This window comes from Urocitellus parryii, chromosome 1, assembly GCF_045843805.1.
Source record: "Urocitellus parryii isolate mUroPar1 chromosome 1, mUroPar1.hap1, whole genome shotgun sequence".
NCBI classification, from domain to species: Eukaryota; Metazoa; Chordata; class Mammalia; order Rodentia; family Sciuridae; genus Urocitellus; species Urocitellus parryii.
The window spans coordinates 59,470,295-59,484,835 of NC_135531.1; the positions used below are offsets into that span (position 1 = coordinate 59,470,295).

The 14,541-nt window shown below is 31.1% G+C and overlaps 1 protein-coding gene across 1 annotated transcript in view; it reads right to left on the minus strand.

The window, feature by feature from the left end:
* Fcho2 (FCH and mu domain containing endocytic adaptor 2) overlaps window positions 1-14,541 on the minus strand; it is a 129,776-nt gene that overhangs the window by 29,169 nt on the left and 86,066 nt on the right. The window contains exons 12-17 of the mRNA XM_077800364.1: window positions 8,157-8,217; window positions 7,708-7,880; window positions 6,279-6,290; window positions 5,742-5,766; window positions 4,279-4,321; window positions 2,845-2,936 (exon numbers count right to left, since the gene is read on the minus strand). Of these exons, the coding sequence (XP_077656490.1) occupies window positions 2,845-2,936; window positions 4,279-4,321; window positions 5,742-5,766; window positions 6,279-6,290; window positions 7,708-7,880; window positions 8,157-8,217 (406 nt within the window). The remainder of the gene's footprint in view (window positions 1-2,844; window positions 2,937-4,278; window positions 4,322-5,741; window positions 5,767-6,278; window positions 6,291-7,707; window positions 7,881-8,156; window positions 8,218-14,541) is intronic.

A 14,541-nucleotide genomic window follows, 5' to 3' on the forward strand; every position in this document is an offset into this window, starting at 1 on the left:
GACTAAATGAGCACTAGTGCTAATATTAAAGACCAGCTTAATATTTTTCAAGAGATAATTTTAAGGGTTTTTTGCAAAATACAAGAACTCCACTAATCCATGGGCAAAGAAGAAAATGGCTGACAGAGTATTTACCAAAGGGGAGGTAGGAGACATTTATGTTAAATTTAAAAAACACATACATGAACGATCATATATGCTCACGTTTGAAATAAACTTGTATGCTTACTTATAATCTACATGGTACAAGATGCAACACAAACTACTTTTTGACCAAGCTCTAAGCATCTTTTTAAAACTTATCAGTTATTAACTGATAGAATTAAGATTCTGAAAGACACAAAGACAAAAAGGAATAATTTCACAACACAGAGCTTGCTAAAATATGCAAATGGTACTTGAATAGATGATGTTAAGATTCGGGGAGAAGTGCATTGCAAAAATGCTGGATCAAAATTGAAGACATAATGCCTATTTCATACTTAGGGAAAGTTTTTAAAACAGAAAATCATATTAATATATTGATCAGCTTACTTCAAAATTAATCCTGTTCACATGAAGTTTTTATAACAATTTCTATATAACAGGATAATTGCCTCTTTTGAATATCACTAACATTTTCTGAAGGACAATATAATCTATGACACTTTTCATATTATTATAGGAAGGTATAAAACATCAGTATGAATTGAAAAATCAGCAAAAGGTTGAGGGTTCTAACATATTCCAAACATCAGATAAAAATGTTTTTTTTTTCCTATAAGATGAAAGTGGTGTGGGTGAAACATTTTTCAGACAGGTAATAAGAGGGACAATTTTTTTTTTAAATGGAAGACTGTATGAAGTAAAGAAAATAGCAAGAAAAAATGAGCAGAATTATGAAGACATTATATAACTAAAGTCTCTGTGATACCAATTTGAAAATTTTTATTAAAGATTTTAATAAATCACTCATAAAATGATATTAAAAAATTCAACACTACTGCTTATAACTCTTCATTCTAAATACAAAACATCATTCTGATATTTGTACCAAACACAAATGAGACCTCTATAACAATTTCAATTTTTTTATACAATTACTTTCCTTGGACAGTGTATTGTAAGGTTAGTTTTGTAACACTAAACAGTAACACACATCCACTGAGAAAGTTTATAAGGTTACTTCAGAGTATGTTCAACTATCAGTGTGTTTTTGTTTTTTTCCTGTTTTATAAGCATTAGGTACAGATTACCCTCCCTTCAAAATTTCAAACAGTGTCCAGGATTAAGCTTTTCTATAATCTATTTATAGTTGATTTTAAAAATATTTACTCCTTAAACAGTCTAATTAAAAATATTTTAGTTGTAAATGGACACAATAACTTCATTTTGTTTATTTAGTTTTTTTATGTGGTGTGGGGATTGAACCTAGTGCCTCATGATGCTAGGCAAGCGCTCTGCCACTGAGCCACAACCTCAGCCCTGAACAGTTTAATTTTATTTATTTATTTATTTATTTATTTATTTTTTTTAAAGAGAGAGTGAGAGAGGAGAGAGAGAGAGAGAGAGAGAATTTTTAATATCTATCCTTTAGTTCTCGGCAGACACAACATCTCTGTTGGTATGTGGTGCCGAGGATCGAACCCGGGCCGCACGCATGCCAGGCAAGCGCGCTACCGCTGAGCCACATCCCCAGCCCAACAGTTTAATTTTAAACACTAATATTTATCAATAGTAAAATGTTTCAACATAGCTTATTTTTTTAAGCTGCCAGAGTGTGAAAGATTTTAAAAATTATTTTCAAATTAGTAAAATCCAGTTTGAATCCTGTCTCTATCATTTCTTACCTATACTATCTTGAATAAGTTGCTGATTATCTCTAAGTTTTTCCTTTTTTGGTGGTACTGGGGAATGAACCCAGGGGCACTCTACCACTGAGCTATATCCCAGCCCTTTTTAAATTCTTACTTTGAAACAGGGTCTCACTAAGTTGCTAAGGCTGGTCTTGAACTTGCAATCCTATCAACTCCACATTCTTACCAAAGCAACAACTAAAAAGCATTCATCAATTTTTTTCATATATTGCTTGGGTAATGTTAAAGCCTTTCAGGAAAGCAGTTTGGCAATAAATATCAATGGGAATATCTTGTGACCCATATATTTTATACAGGTTATCACAGGATATTATAAAATGTACATAAAATTTATTATTTCCACTGATGTACATAATACTAGAAAATCAGATGCAACTTGAACGCCCATCAAGAAAAGACATTATATTAATGCATATCTATGTATTTGAATTATCTATAAATAATAAGAATTATTATTTGGGCAATTATATAGAATGATAGCTAGAATAAATATATCAATTTTAAACACCGTTGATATTTGATGAATTTTTATTCTTTTTTTTTTTTTAAACACAATGCCTTCATTTTTATGTGGTGCTGAGGATCAAACTCAGGTCCCGCCCATGCTAGGCGAGTGCTCTACCCCTGAGCCACAATCCCAGCCCTGAATTTTTATTCTTTAAGTCTTAGTAGCTTTACACTAAGTTAACCAAACCAGTATGAAATTATATCTATCTGGCAATATGATCAGAGGAAAAATTTTAAAAAGTTTTGGATCACTAAATATAAGACACAGGTGGTAAATAAATCAATTAGAAAAAAAAGTGGCTACTGTATTCCTCTGGTGAAAGAAAGAAAAAACAAGAGCAGGGGAGAGAGAAAAGAGAAGAGTAGGGAAGAGAAGGGAAGGAAAGCAGGAGCAGGAGCAGGTGCAGGAACCAGAGCTGGAGCAGAAGCAAGAGCAAGAGCAAGAACAAGAGCAAGAGCAAGAAAAAGCATATATATTTACCTGATGATGATGAAGTTAGTGAAGCTGAAGATGATGAATCAAGAGATGGTCCAAATAGGGGGTCCCAAGCAAGTAAATCACTGGTTCCTTTTCTACCATACCATTAAAAAAAAAAGATTTTAACACAATAATATATTATTAGTATAAAAATTAGTCACATATTTGTTTCATAGAATTCTAACAGCTTACTCAAAATGATTAAAAAGTTGGGTATTTTGCCAATGGTTTATATGACTTAATAAACTGAATAAAACAAGTACTTAAACAGAACCTACAATAAATTGGCAGGAGAAAATAGGGAAGATTAATCTCCCTTAATCATGCCTTATTAGACTCCCTTAACCTTGGGAATGAGAATAATGGTTTCAGCTTTGCAAATGAAGAAAAGCAGCATACAGATTCTAAATGAATTGTCCAAACACACAGAGTTACTTGATTCTAAAACAGTCTCATCTCTACTGAATCATACCTAGCATCCAGTCTTGAACAGAAAATTTAAGTGATTTACAGATATATTATCTTAATTGAGACACTTCCCCATTTTGAAGTTCACAAAATACAGTCTATAAAGTAACAGTCAAAACTGTAGGAAGACCTGGGTATGTGGTGGTGCACACCTGTAATCCTAGCAACTCAGAGGCTGAGGCAGGAGGGAGGATCACAAGTTCAAGGCCAGCCTCAGCAACTTAGTGAAGCCCTAAGCAGCTTAGTGAGACCCTGTCTCAAAAAAATAAAAAGGGTTGGGAAAGTGACTCAGTGGTTAAGCTCCCCTGGGTTCAATCCCCAGCATCAAACAAAAACAAAAATAAAAACAGAACTGAAAGAAGAAATAAGAACATTTTCATGAGAATAACTAGTTGAAATACAGACATGTATAAGCTTAGGATATCATCATTTATTTAGAAGTAGTGAGGACACCAAGGCCAACTGCAGTTAAACACATTTAAAGAAAAATCATCCTAAAATTTCAATATGGTATTTCACAGTTTAGAAAAGAGAATGCTTAAGAACACTTTACTAGAATTAAAATTCTAGAGGTAAGCTACAGAAAACTATAGAAAAAAAGAACAAGAGGAGGATATTTAAAATTTAAATGTGATGGAAAGGAAGGAAATAAGCTGAGAAGAGGATTTTGAGGGTAGTAAAAATACTCATGATGGGGAATATGTGCCACAATGTGTTTTTAAAACCCACAGAATGTACACCACCAACAGTAAACTCCAATGTTAACTATAGACTTGGGGTGATTTAGGTGTGTCAAAATTTAGGTGTATGAACTGTAACAAATATACCACTCTGGTGAGGGATTTTGATAGGGAAGTTAAGGATATGTATATAAGAAACCTCTATACCTTTTTCTCAATTTTGCTCTGAACCAAAAACCTTTTTAAAAAATAAAGTCTGCTCAAAAAAATAAATAAATACAGAACTTACTCATTGGGTGGAACAGTTGGCTTTGATTTTGTTAATTCCTCATCTAATTAAAAAACAAAATGTTATAAAAAATTCATAATCTGAGAAATAAAACATTTTAATGAAAACAAAAACTCTTCACATATCCCAGTGCTATGAACAATTAAAATTTTGGAAGTGTTAAGAGACAATTATGAAGAAAAAGTAAGTTAAATTGAATTTCTGCTCAATCTTTATTTTTTCCAACATCTTCAGTAAGAAATTATTTAAGTCAACCACAACATTCATTAAAATAAAATTACTGGTTACAGATGATAAAACAGGGCTGTAACTTTAAAATTACAAGAAATGTTTAAATATATATGTATTAGTAATTATTATATTGACTAAAAGTAGTGACTAACTATTGAAGGAAGTCCTATTTCAAAAACTTAAAATTTTTATAGCAATCTGGAGCAATAGTCTGTTATCACCTTTTGCATTTGTGATGTGCTTCATTTCATAAGCAAGTAATAAACAGGAGAATCACATTAGTACCACAAAAGTCATGCTGGGAGCATAAGTAACTTCCCCTGCACATTAATGGTATGCATTACCAAGCACTAGTTGATGAATGCAAAGTAAATCAATATAGGTAGCTGCAACAAATTTCAGAGAAGTACTTCTCTGTATACAACACCCAATCATACTACATTCTTTCATTTGGTTCAGATTGGCTCCTTATTCTACCTTAAAATACTTATTGTACTCTGCTCCATCTTTCTACATTTTGCCCTCATCTCCATAACTCAAAAGTTCTCCATTTATCTTCATTTTCCCCACAATCTCTATCATTAAGCTACTCCAACATATCTTTTTCAATGGAAAAAAATTAATTTTGGTACGTACTATGAATTTAATAAGTCTTTTTAACTGTGCTAAAATTTTAATTAGGATTGATGTTTTGGGTTTTTGTTAGTCATTCTGTTTACAAAATTACATAGCTTTAGAATTTGCTGTCTCAACTTGTATTTTTCCCATAACCCTTGTTATTTTTAATGCATGATTTTGCAAAAGGTGCCAACACCCTGAAGATTTTATTACTAATTTCCTATTTGCAAACCATATAACAAAACTGAAATTATCCATATGATTTAAAATAGATAAAACTAAAGATTACTTATTTTATAAATGATTTTTGGCTCCTACAGAGTATGCAAATTAAACATTTTTAAGATTCTTAATCAGTAGTTACTCTTTGGTTTTGCTGATTTCAGAAAAAATTTTGTAGACACATGTTAAAGTTTAAGGTGTCTCTTAGTGCCCCAAGAAATAATATAGATAAATTGTTTTATGTTTATAATAAGTGTGCTTCTAATCCATCATTAAAAACTGGTAATAGATGAAAAGACCATTTATTTCTATAACTACATAAGGCAACAAGACTATCAAATTGCCTGATAAATTAAGGTATATAAAATAACCAATTCAGATGTCAAACTTACTAGACGAATTCCGATTCATCTGTACCTAAAACAGAAATGCAAAAACTAAGTACTACTAAACAAATTATTTAATTCTGTAATGAAATATCTGGTAGAATGCTAATACCAGGAATCTAGTTTTAACCTGTTTTTAGTATATTTGCTCAATTATAAACTGTATTTACATAAAATATAGAAAAATTTCAACAGTTGTTTTACAGTTAAAAAAAAATACAGGGGCTGAGGCTGGGGCTCAGTGGTAGTACACTTGCCTCGCATGTGTGAGGCACTGGGTTTGATTCTCAGCACCACATATAAATAAATAAAATAAAGGTCTATCAACAACTAAAAAATGAAACTAAAAAATTAAAAAAAAACATGTAACTTCAATCGCAAGAAAATGTTCTTAAAATATTAAAACATTAATGTCTACAGTAAGATACAATATATAACCTACCAATCTAAATAATTTAACAAAAATATTTTAAAAATCAAGATTTAAACAATACAATGTTTTTTAAAAAGTCAATGAGCAAAAATACAAAATACTGCACTTACCGGACTGTGTCTCTAAGTACATGGAAAGAAAAAGAAAGACACTGTGTTCAGTATAGAATTTAAGTTACCCTACTTTCCTGCTCTAATAATTTTTCTATTCCCTTCTGAATCACACCTAAAATATACATACCTTAAAACACATACATTGTTAGAGGCAAGCAGAAAAGATTGTTTAAATAAGCAAATTGGACAACAAAATATACTCAAAGATACCTTTTTTTCAAATCCGATATTAACTGAAAAATTTTTTTATTCATTTTCTGAGTATGAAATTAATTTATGTTCATCTTAAAAACAGAAATAGCACAAAAGATAAAATTCAAAACTACCCTCTACCTCACTACCCAGAGAGATACTTACTATTTTGATATATACAAGCATTCATCTAGGCTTTTATTTATTTAAACAAATGTTTTTAAATTACATAATAAAAAATTTTAATAGTTCACAACTCCCTACTTTATATACACCACTTGTACACCACTCTTGATGTTACACAGTAATAATACAATAAAACACCACTTTAGAAATATTCTTTGGATTGGGGATATAGCCCACTGGTAGAGTGCCTGCCTAGGAAGTACAACACCCTGGGTTTGATCCCTAGCCCCCTGGGGGAGAAGGAGTTCTACAATTAAATTCCAAAGTACATGTTTGGGAGAAAAAAACATTTTTCCATATATATATATATATATATATATATATATATATATATAGAGAGAGAGAGAGAGAGAGAGAGAGAGAGAGAGAGAGAGATATTACCTAAAACATATAATTAGATAATATAAAATGGGAGAACTTTTATTCTTTATTATCAAGAAAAACAGATTTAATATCAATTATGATAATGCACAGACATACTTGTTAATTATTCTGAGACACACTTTTTTTCCCTGACAGTATAATATTTCTGAATTCAGACTATGACATTATCAATGAAAAGATTTATTTTAGTAATGTTTTGTTTTTCCCTCAGAAGGTAGTGTTATAGTGACAGACAAAAAAAAAAAAAAAAAATTAAAGGGGCTGGGTAGAATGCTTGCCTACCATGTTCAAAGCCCTAGGTTCAAACCCTTGTAAAGGATATAATTTAATTTTGAAATTCATTTTCATTGAGTACTTTCACACAAAGTTCACAAAATTTGAAAAGAAAACTTTAAAATTAGCTAAGAAAAAGATTAATACTTCTAGTTCACAAAATTCTACCTGAGACATACACCATTATTTATAAAATATAAAAATGATTGACTGAATTTTCCACATTTTTACTTTCTTGTAAAATACTTTCTGATCTAATATGTTCATTGCTAAATTGATGTCTTAACTTCTTATAATGCTTAAAATTAAGCAGTTCTAGGTAGATGAGGTAAAAAAATAAATAAATAGACATATCTATGAAGAATACAAATTTGTTCATGTTCCTACTTACAGATATTGCTGGTGAGAGTGTTATATTCCCTATAGAAACTTTTAATTCATCCAAAGAAGCCATTGTGTGATGTGAATTATTTGGATGCATAGGCTTGATTTCTATCCGGTACTTCTTTGGTTCTTCATCTTCAGAGTCAGAATCACTAGATGAGTAGAAATGGTTCTCTTTGGTATGTGAATATCAGTTAAAGAATTTAGTTTTTAAATTATCTTAATGCATAATCTTAATGCATAATGTTTTCCACACATTAAAAGGAGCAAAACTTAGGGTAAGATAGAATAACAAATACAATGATTAACTTTTGTTAATGAAAGCATGTCAAAGAATAGAGTAAGATTTTTGCTATAATTAAAAATTTAAAGAGGCTTTAATTAACACATTATTTTATTGTAACCATCTACTTATATGCCAACATGATCCCTAAGAATACCCATATAATAAAAGGATATCATTCTGATTTCCTTCTGGTTTAATACTATAACCTTCTTCATCTACATCAGGAATGTTCTATGGGGGGGAAAAAACTATTATAATAACAATTCCAATTTTCAAAAATATTAAAGATCAGCAAAACACCCTTAACTTTAGCGAGAAACTAAATCATTTATCAAATATCATCAGGTGAATAAAATTTTTAACACAGTGAGAAAATTAGATCTTTTTAGTTAATTAGCTTCAAATCATACTCCATGCTTCAGATGTCTGAAGAAGGAGGTGCAAAATGGAACAGGAAAAAAACCTCATAATTTCAGGTAAAAAAAACCACCAGGATGAAGACCAATTCACAGTGCTCTAAATCTACAGTTTCTTTTCAGAACCAAGAAGGATAAGTGATTTTTTTAAAAAGCACTATGAAGCTAAATATTCTCAATGCTATAAGAAGCTGAATGTCAATATAAGATACAGTGTATCTTTAATCAGCTTAAAGCCTGGGAGAACTAATCAATCTATCTAGAATAGTGCATCGATATCTGCTAACATCTCAGGAAGAGTTATCATGTGCCTCTGGAGAGAGGCAGCCGTGATAAAACAAAACAAGTGGAAAAAAAAACTTCAACATATATCTGATTAAGTGTTTAGATTCAAATATCAACTTATACAACAGAGAAGGAAAACATAATACACTGGGAACACAATCATCAAAATCCACACTAAAGTAAACTACCAAACTACCCAGTCTCTTCAATAAATAAAAAGAAAGCTAAAGAAAGAGGGATGCAAGGGGAATCTATATATCAGGATTTATACATGTAAACAGATTCAACCAAAGGGTAATAAAACTGACACCAATAATAAATAATAAACACTGAAATGTTACCTGAAAATATTGATTTATCATAAATTATTTTAAAGTGTGCTCATATTGTGATTTCATTTTAGAGATATACATGAAGGGGGTTCTGATGAAATTATATTATTTGGAACTTGAGCGTGAAAATGGATGGGCAGTACTGGCTGTGGGAAATTGTTGAGGTTGACTGATGAGTACATGAGAGACCATATACCATTATGTGTATTTTATATTTCTTTAAAATTCTTCATATAAAAAGTTAAAAACAGTCAAATTGGCATTTATTAAAAGTTTGCAAGTTACATACTACAATTATATGGAAATTAGTTTTTGAAATGCTTTGAGCATTTTAAAGGCTTCAAGAGGAGTCTTCTTTTGACACCATAAAATTCACTAAGAGGAAAGAAGAAAAGAACATAGTAAATGAGGAGACCTAACACAAAGTTAAGAAGGAAGAACAAATAAATCAGGTGTCATGGAAAACTTCTTTTTTAAAAAATTAAAGGCAACTAGACATATCTGAAAGCCGAAGACGAGACAATAAATATAGATATTGCAAAAAGGAGAGGATATAAAATGGGAACAAGATCTACAAAGAGCAAAGAAAAGAAGAAGAAGAAGAAGAAGAAAAAAAAACAAGATAAAACAAGGAGGTTCTAAGGTGCAACCCTGTAATCCCAGCTACTCTGGGGGCTCAGGCACAAGGATTGCAAATTGGAGGCCAGCCTCAGCAATTTAGCAAGAAAGATCCTGTATCAAAATTTTAAAAAAGGGGGATTGGGGCTCGCTATGTAGATCAGTGATAGATGGCTGGCCCCTGGGTTCAACCTCCAGTACTGTAAATCAAATAAACAATACACACACAACCAGAGAACACAAGTATTAAAGCAAACAGGCAAAATTTTAAAAGTGTGAACTCTATTATTCTTGCATTTTTGTCAGAAATTATTTCTAGATGAAAAGCTAAAAAAGAAAAAAGAAAGAAAGAAGACTGCCTCTAAATGCCAAGTACTACAGCAAAAATCCTTTTATTGATTAAATCTGCTATTCTTCCTCTAATCACTTTGAAAGCTCAGCAGGAGAGGTATGGAGGATTGCAAAGTCAGGCAAAATACAAGATCAAGGAGAACTAGGTGTAGTACTGACATGGTAAGAACTTCCAGCCCAAATAAACAGTCAACTGTAGCCACTAATGAGTTAATAATTGAAATCAAGACTAGATATAGAAAATCAAATGTAGGGCAAAAAGATTTCACGGATAAAAAATAACCAATGCATAGGTATGGCACTAGAAGTACAGCACTGTCTTTAAGCTCTACATATTGCCTGCTGATATGCAAATATTACTTTAGAACACTTTAAAACTAAAGAAACTTTGTCAAATGTGAATTCATTAAAAACCAGAGTGAAAAGGGTTTTTTTTTTCCACTTCAAATTATCCCTATAACAAGTATTCTAGAAACATATCAGGTACAGGAGTCCCCCAACTTATCCATGGTTTCATTTTATAAAATTTCAATCACTTGTGGTCAATTATGGTCTGAAAACACTCAACTGAAACCCCCAAAATCAAAAATTCACAAATTTTAAGTAACTTTAATTATAGCACATTTCTATAATTATTCTATTTTATTATTGTTGCTAATTTTACTGTACTTGATTTATTAAACTTTATCCTATATATAGGTATATATTCAGAAAAAACAAACAGATAGATGGTTTGTTTATTTCAGGCATCCACTAGAGATCTTGGAATATACCCTCCCCCCGTGGATAAAGGGGGACTAAGATTTCAAAACTGACACTACTTTAAATTTGTTTACAGAGCTGAGGTTGTGGCTCAGTGGTACAGCACTAGCCTAGCACATGTGAAGCACTGGGTTCAATCCTCAGCACCACATTAAAAAATTAAATAAAGTTATTATGTCCATCTACAACTAAAAATGTTTTTAAAATTTTGTTTGCAATGGACTGTACAGTATGATGTCATAATTTAAAATAATACTAGCTGTTTTCAATGAGGCTGAGTAAGCTGCTTTTGACCAATCTCCTACAGAGTACACTATAAACTCTCGTCAAAATATATAAACAACTATCTGAAGGTATTGGAATGACCTAGAACAACCTCTAAAAAAGACTCTACAGAACAACTGACCCAAAAACTCTATAAAGAAAGAAAAAAATGGAATTCTTATTCTTATTTTTCATAACTTATAAACTTTAATAAAATAGCAATAAATCTTAATAGTTTTAAAATGCAAGTATTTTAGATCAAATTAAGAACATATTTTGGTTTTATTTTTCCTTGTTTAAAATTTAACAACTTTATAGTGAATATCCTATAAAAAATGGAATTTTTAAAAGGTTCAAATAATCCAAAGGAAGGCAAAAAATAAAAAAGTAGATTTAAATCCTGAAATATCATTAAATATAAATGGCCCAAGTGTATCAATTATATAAACTAAAAGGCTTCTGCACAGAAACCAGAGTTAAGAGAGATCCTACAGAATTCACCCAGTAATGAATTAATATCCAGAATACATAAGGAACTTAACAACTCAACAGTAATAAACCACTAAAAATCCAATTTTTTAAATGAGTAAAATGATCTAAATAGACATTTCTCAAAATAAGATATACAAATGGCCAATAGGATAGGAAAAAAACACTCAATTTCACTAATTAGGCAAATACAAATTAAAACAACAATGCGATATCTCACTGTAGTAGAATAGTCATTATTAAAAACAAACAAAAATAACAAATGCTTGTGAGGATGTAGGAAAAGGGCTACTCTCATACACTGTTAGTAAAATTGTAAAATAGTATAGCCATATGAAAACAGCATCATGTTTCCTCAAAAAACTAAAACTAGAACTATCATATGTGTCAATTTCAAGATTACATAAAATCCAAAGTAAAGGAATTAGTGTATCAAGGAGATATTTGCATGTCCATGTTTACTGCAGCACTATTTTATAATAGCCAAGGCATGGAATCAGCCTAGGCGCCTAGGTGTCCATCCACAGATGAATGAATTAAAAAAAAGTCTCACACACACACACACACACACACACACACACACACACAATTATTCAGACACAAAAGGAATGAAATTATGTCATTTGCAGCAAGATAAATTAGCCTAGTGAAATATGATCTGAGTTACATGTATGAGCTAAAGAAATGAAGGTGGTGAATTGTTAGTTATTCTAATCTGATCATTTACCATTGCATGCATGTATTGAAATATCACACTATACCACATAAAATTGTATGATTATGTATTGATTAAATTTTTTAAATTAGCCAGGCATGGTCGCACACATCTGTAACTCAGGAGGCTAAGGCAGGGGGATAGCAAATTCAAAGTCAGCTTCAGCAATTTCTTGAGGCCCTAAGCAAGTTAGTGAGATCCTGACTCAAAATATTTCTAAAAATGAAAAAAGGTTGGGGATATGGCTCACTGGGTAAGTGCCCCTGGGGTTCAATCCCCTGTACCAAAAGAAATTTTTAATTATAATTTTTAATGTATATAGTTATGAAAAAATATATAACTAATAAAATAAATAATACAAATTTTTAAAAAGAGATTGGCAAAACAAGTTTAAAAAGTCATGTTCCAACTATATAAGAAACTCACTTCAAATTTATAATAATATAGGTAGGCTGAAAGAAAAAGGATGGAAAAATATATCATGAAAACATTAATAATAATTAAAAAGGTAAAAGTGGCTGTCTTGGTATTAGATAAAGCAAATTTTAGAAAGAAAATTACCAGGGCAGAGAGGAATATAATGTCCACACAAAAACCTATACACACTGTTCACAGCAACTTTATTCCTAACAGCCCCAAATTGAAAGCAACTAAAATCTCCTACAATACATCAACAGTTAAACTTTGGTACATGTATTACAAGGACTACTACCTAGCAATAGAAAAGAATTAACTCTTAATATGCACAACAACCAGGATCAATTTCCAGAGACTTGTGCTGAGTCAAGAAGAAAAAAAAACAATCTCAAAAAGGTACTACGTGATTACCTTTACATAATGTTCCTGGACGACAAAATTATACAAATGGAGAAGAGATTAGTGGTTGCCCAGATTAAGGAGCATGTGGGGAAAGAAGAAAAGCGCCTGGTACAGAGGCAACCAACATGAGGGATGTTTGTGGTAATGTGAATATTCTGTTTTGATTCAATTCTTAATATTCTAGTTATATACTTTACTGTAGTTTTGTAAAAAGTTACCATGGGGGAAAATAGAATCCAGATACACAACACTGTATCACAGATACACAATATTGCTCTTTACTACCTTTGCAACCTTCTGTAAAGCTATAATTATTTCCATATAAAAAGTGTTTTAAAAAATTTAATTTTTTTTAAAAAGGGGAATTTTGGTTTTTCTTAAAACAGTGATTCTAAATGTACTAGCTTTTCAATGCTAGAACTATTCAAAGAAATCTGATATTAATAAAACCTTAGACTGGCAAGTAAGGTCAAATTATAGGTGTGCCCTAGTAAGACAAGGGCACATCTATATTTACAGTTACTAGGGAGGCTGAAGCAGGAGGATCACAAGTTGAAGGCCAGCCTAGGAAACTTATACCCTGTCTCAAAATAAAAAATAAAAAGGGCTTGGCATGTAGCTCAGTAATAAGAGTGCTGGCAGAGCATGCACTAGCTCTGGGTTTAATACTCAGTACTGCAAATAACAAAGCATAACATTTAATTAAAACCTATGCATTGCCTCGCATATATCATTAGACATTCAATCAAAAATTTCTACATAGGGCCCACATCGCTGGGGTGACGCATTAGATAGAAACCAGTATGAAGAACAGGCAACTTGATCCACCAATTTTAAAGGCAGATATTGTAGTAGTATAGTAGTAATGGTGATTTTTTTTAAAAATACCTACTATAAGGGAGCTCAATATTCAATGGAATGTTTTGAAATTTCACTCTGGCACTGGGTTTATTAGCCAAAAAAAAAAAAAGGAGCAATTTATATTTCCTTGGCCAACTTTCAAAAGATGCAATCCCCCAAATTAATTTTTTAAAATTATATACACTTTAAAAAAATAAGAAATTAACAATAAATAATTTTTCTTCCAAGACAGCCTAATTATTTTAAAAATAATTAGTAAGACAAGGGCATGAACAGGTCATAAATAAACAATAATTAGCCATAAATAAAAGGAAAAAATGAAAATCTTTCCATGCTCAAAGGTAACCACATTTAAGTGTCTTATAACTCAGTGAAAAAAAAGGTAACCAATATACCTACATATTTATATTACTTTTAAAATAGTAACTGCTTCAAAGACTATACTATCTTTTAATTGGTAAGTTCTTTCCATATCAGCAGACACAAATCAACCTAATTCTTTATAACATCTGATTATTACCCTGTCAAGTGAATGTTTAATAATTCATTCATCCATTTCTCATTTTGAAGGATGTCTTGATGTTCCAGTTTTTTGCTAAATGTAATATAATGTTGGAATTAATATCAATTTCTCCCTTCTCCC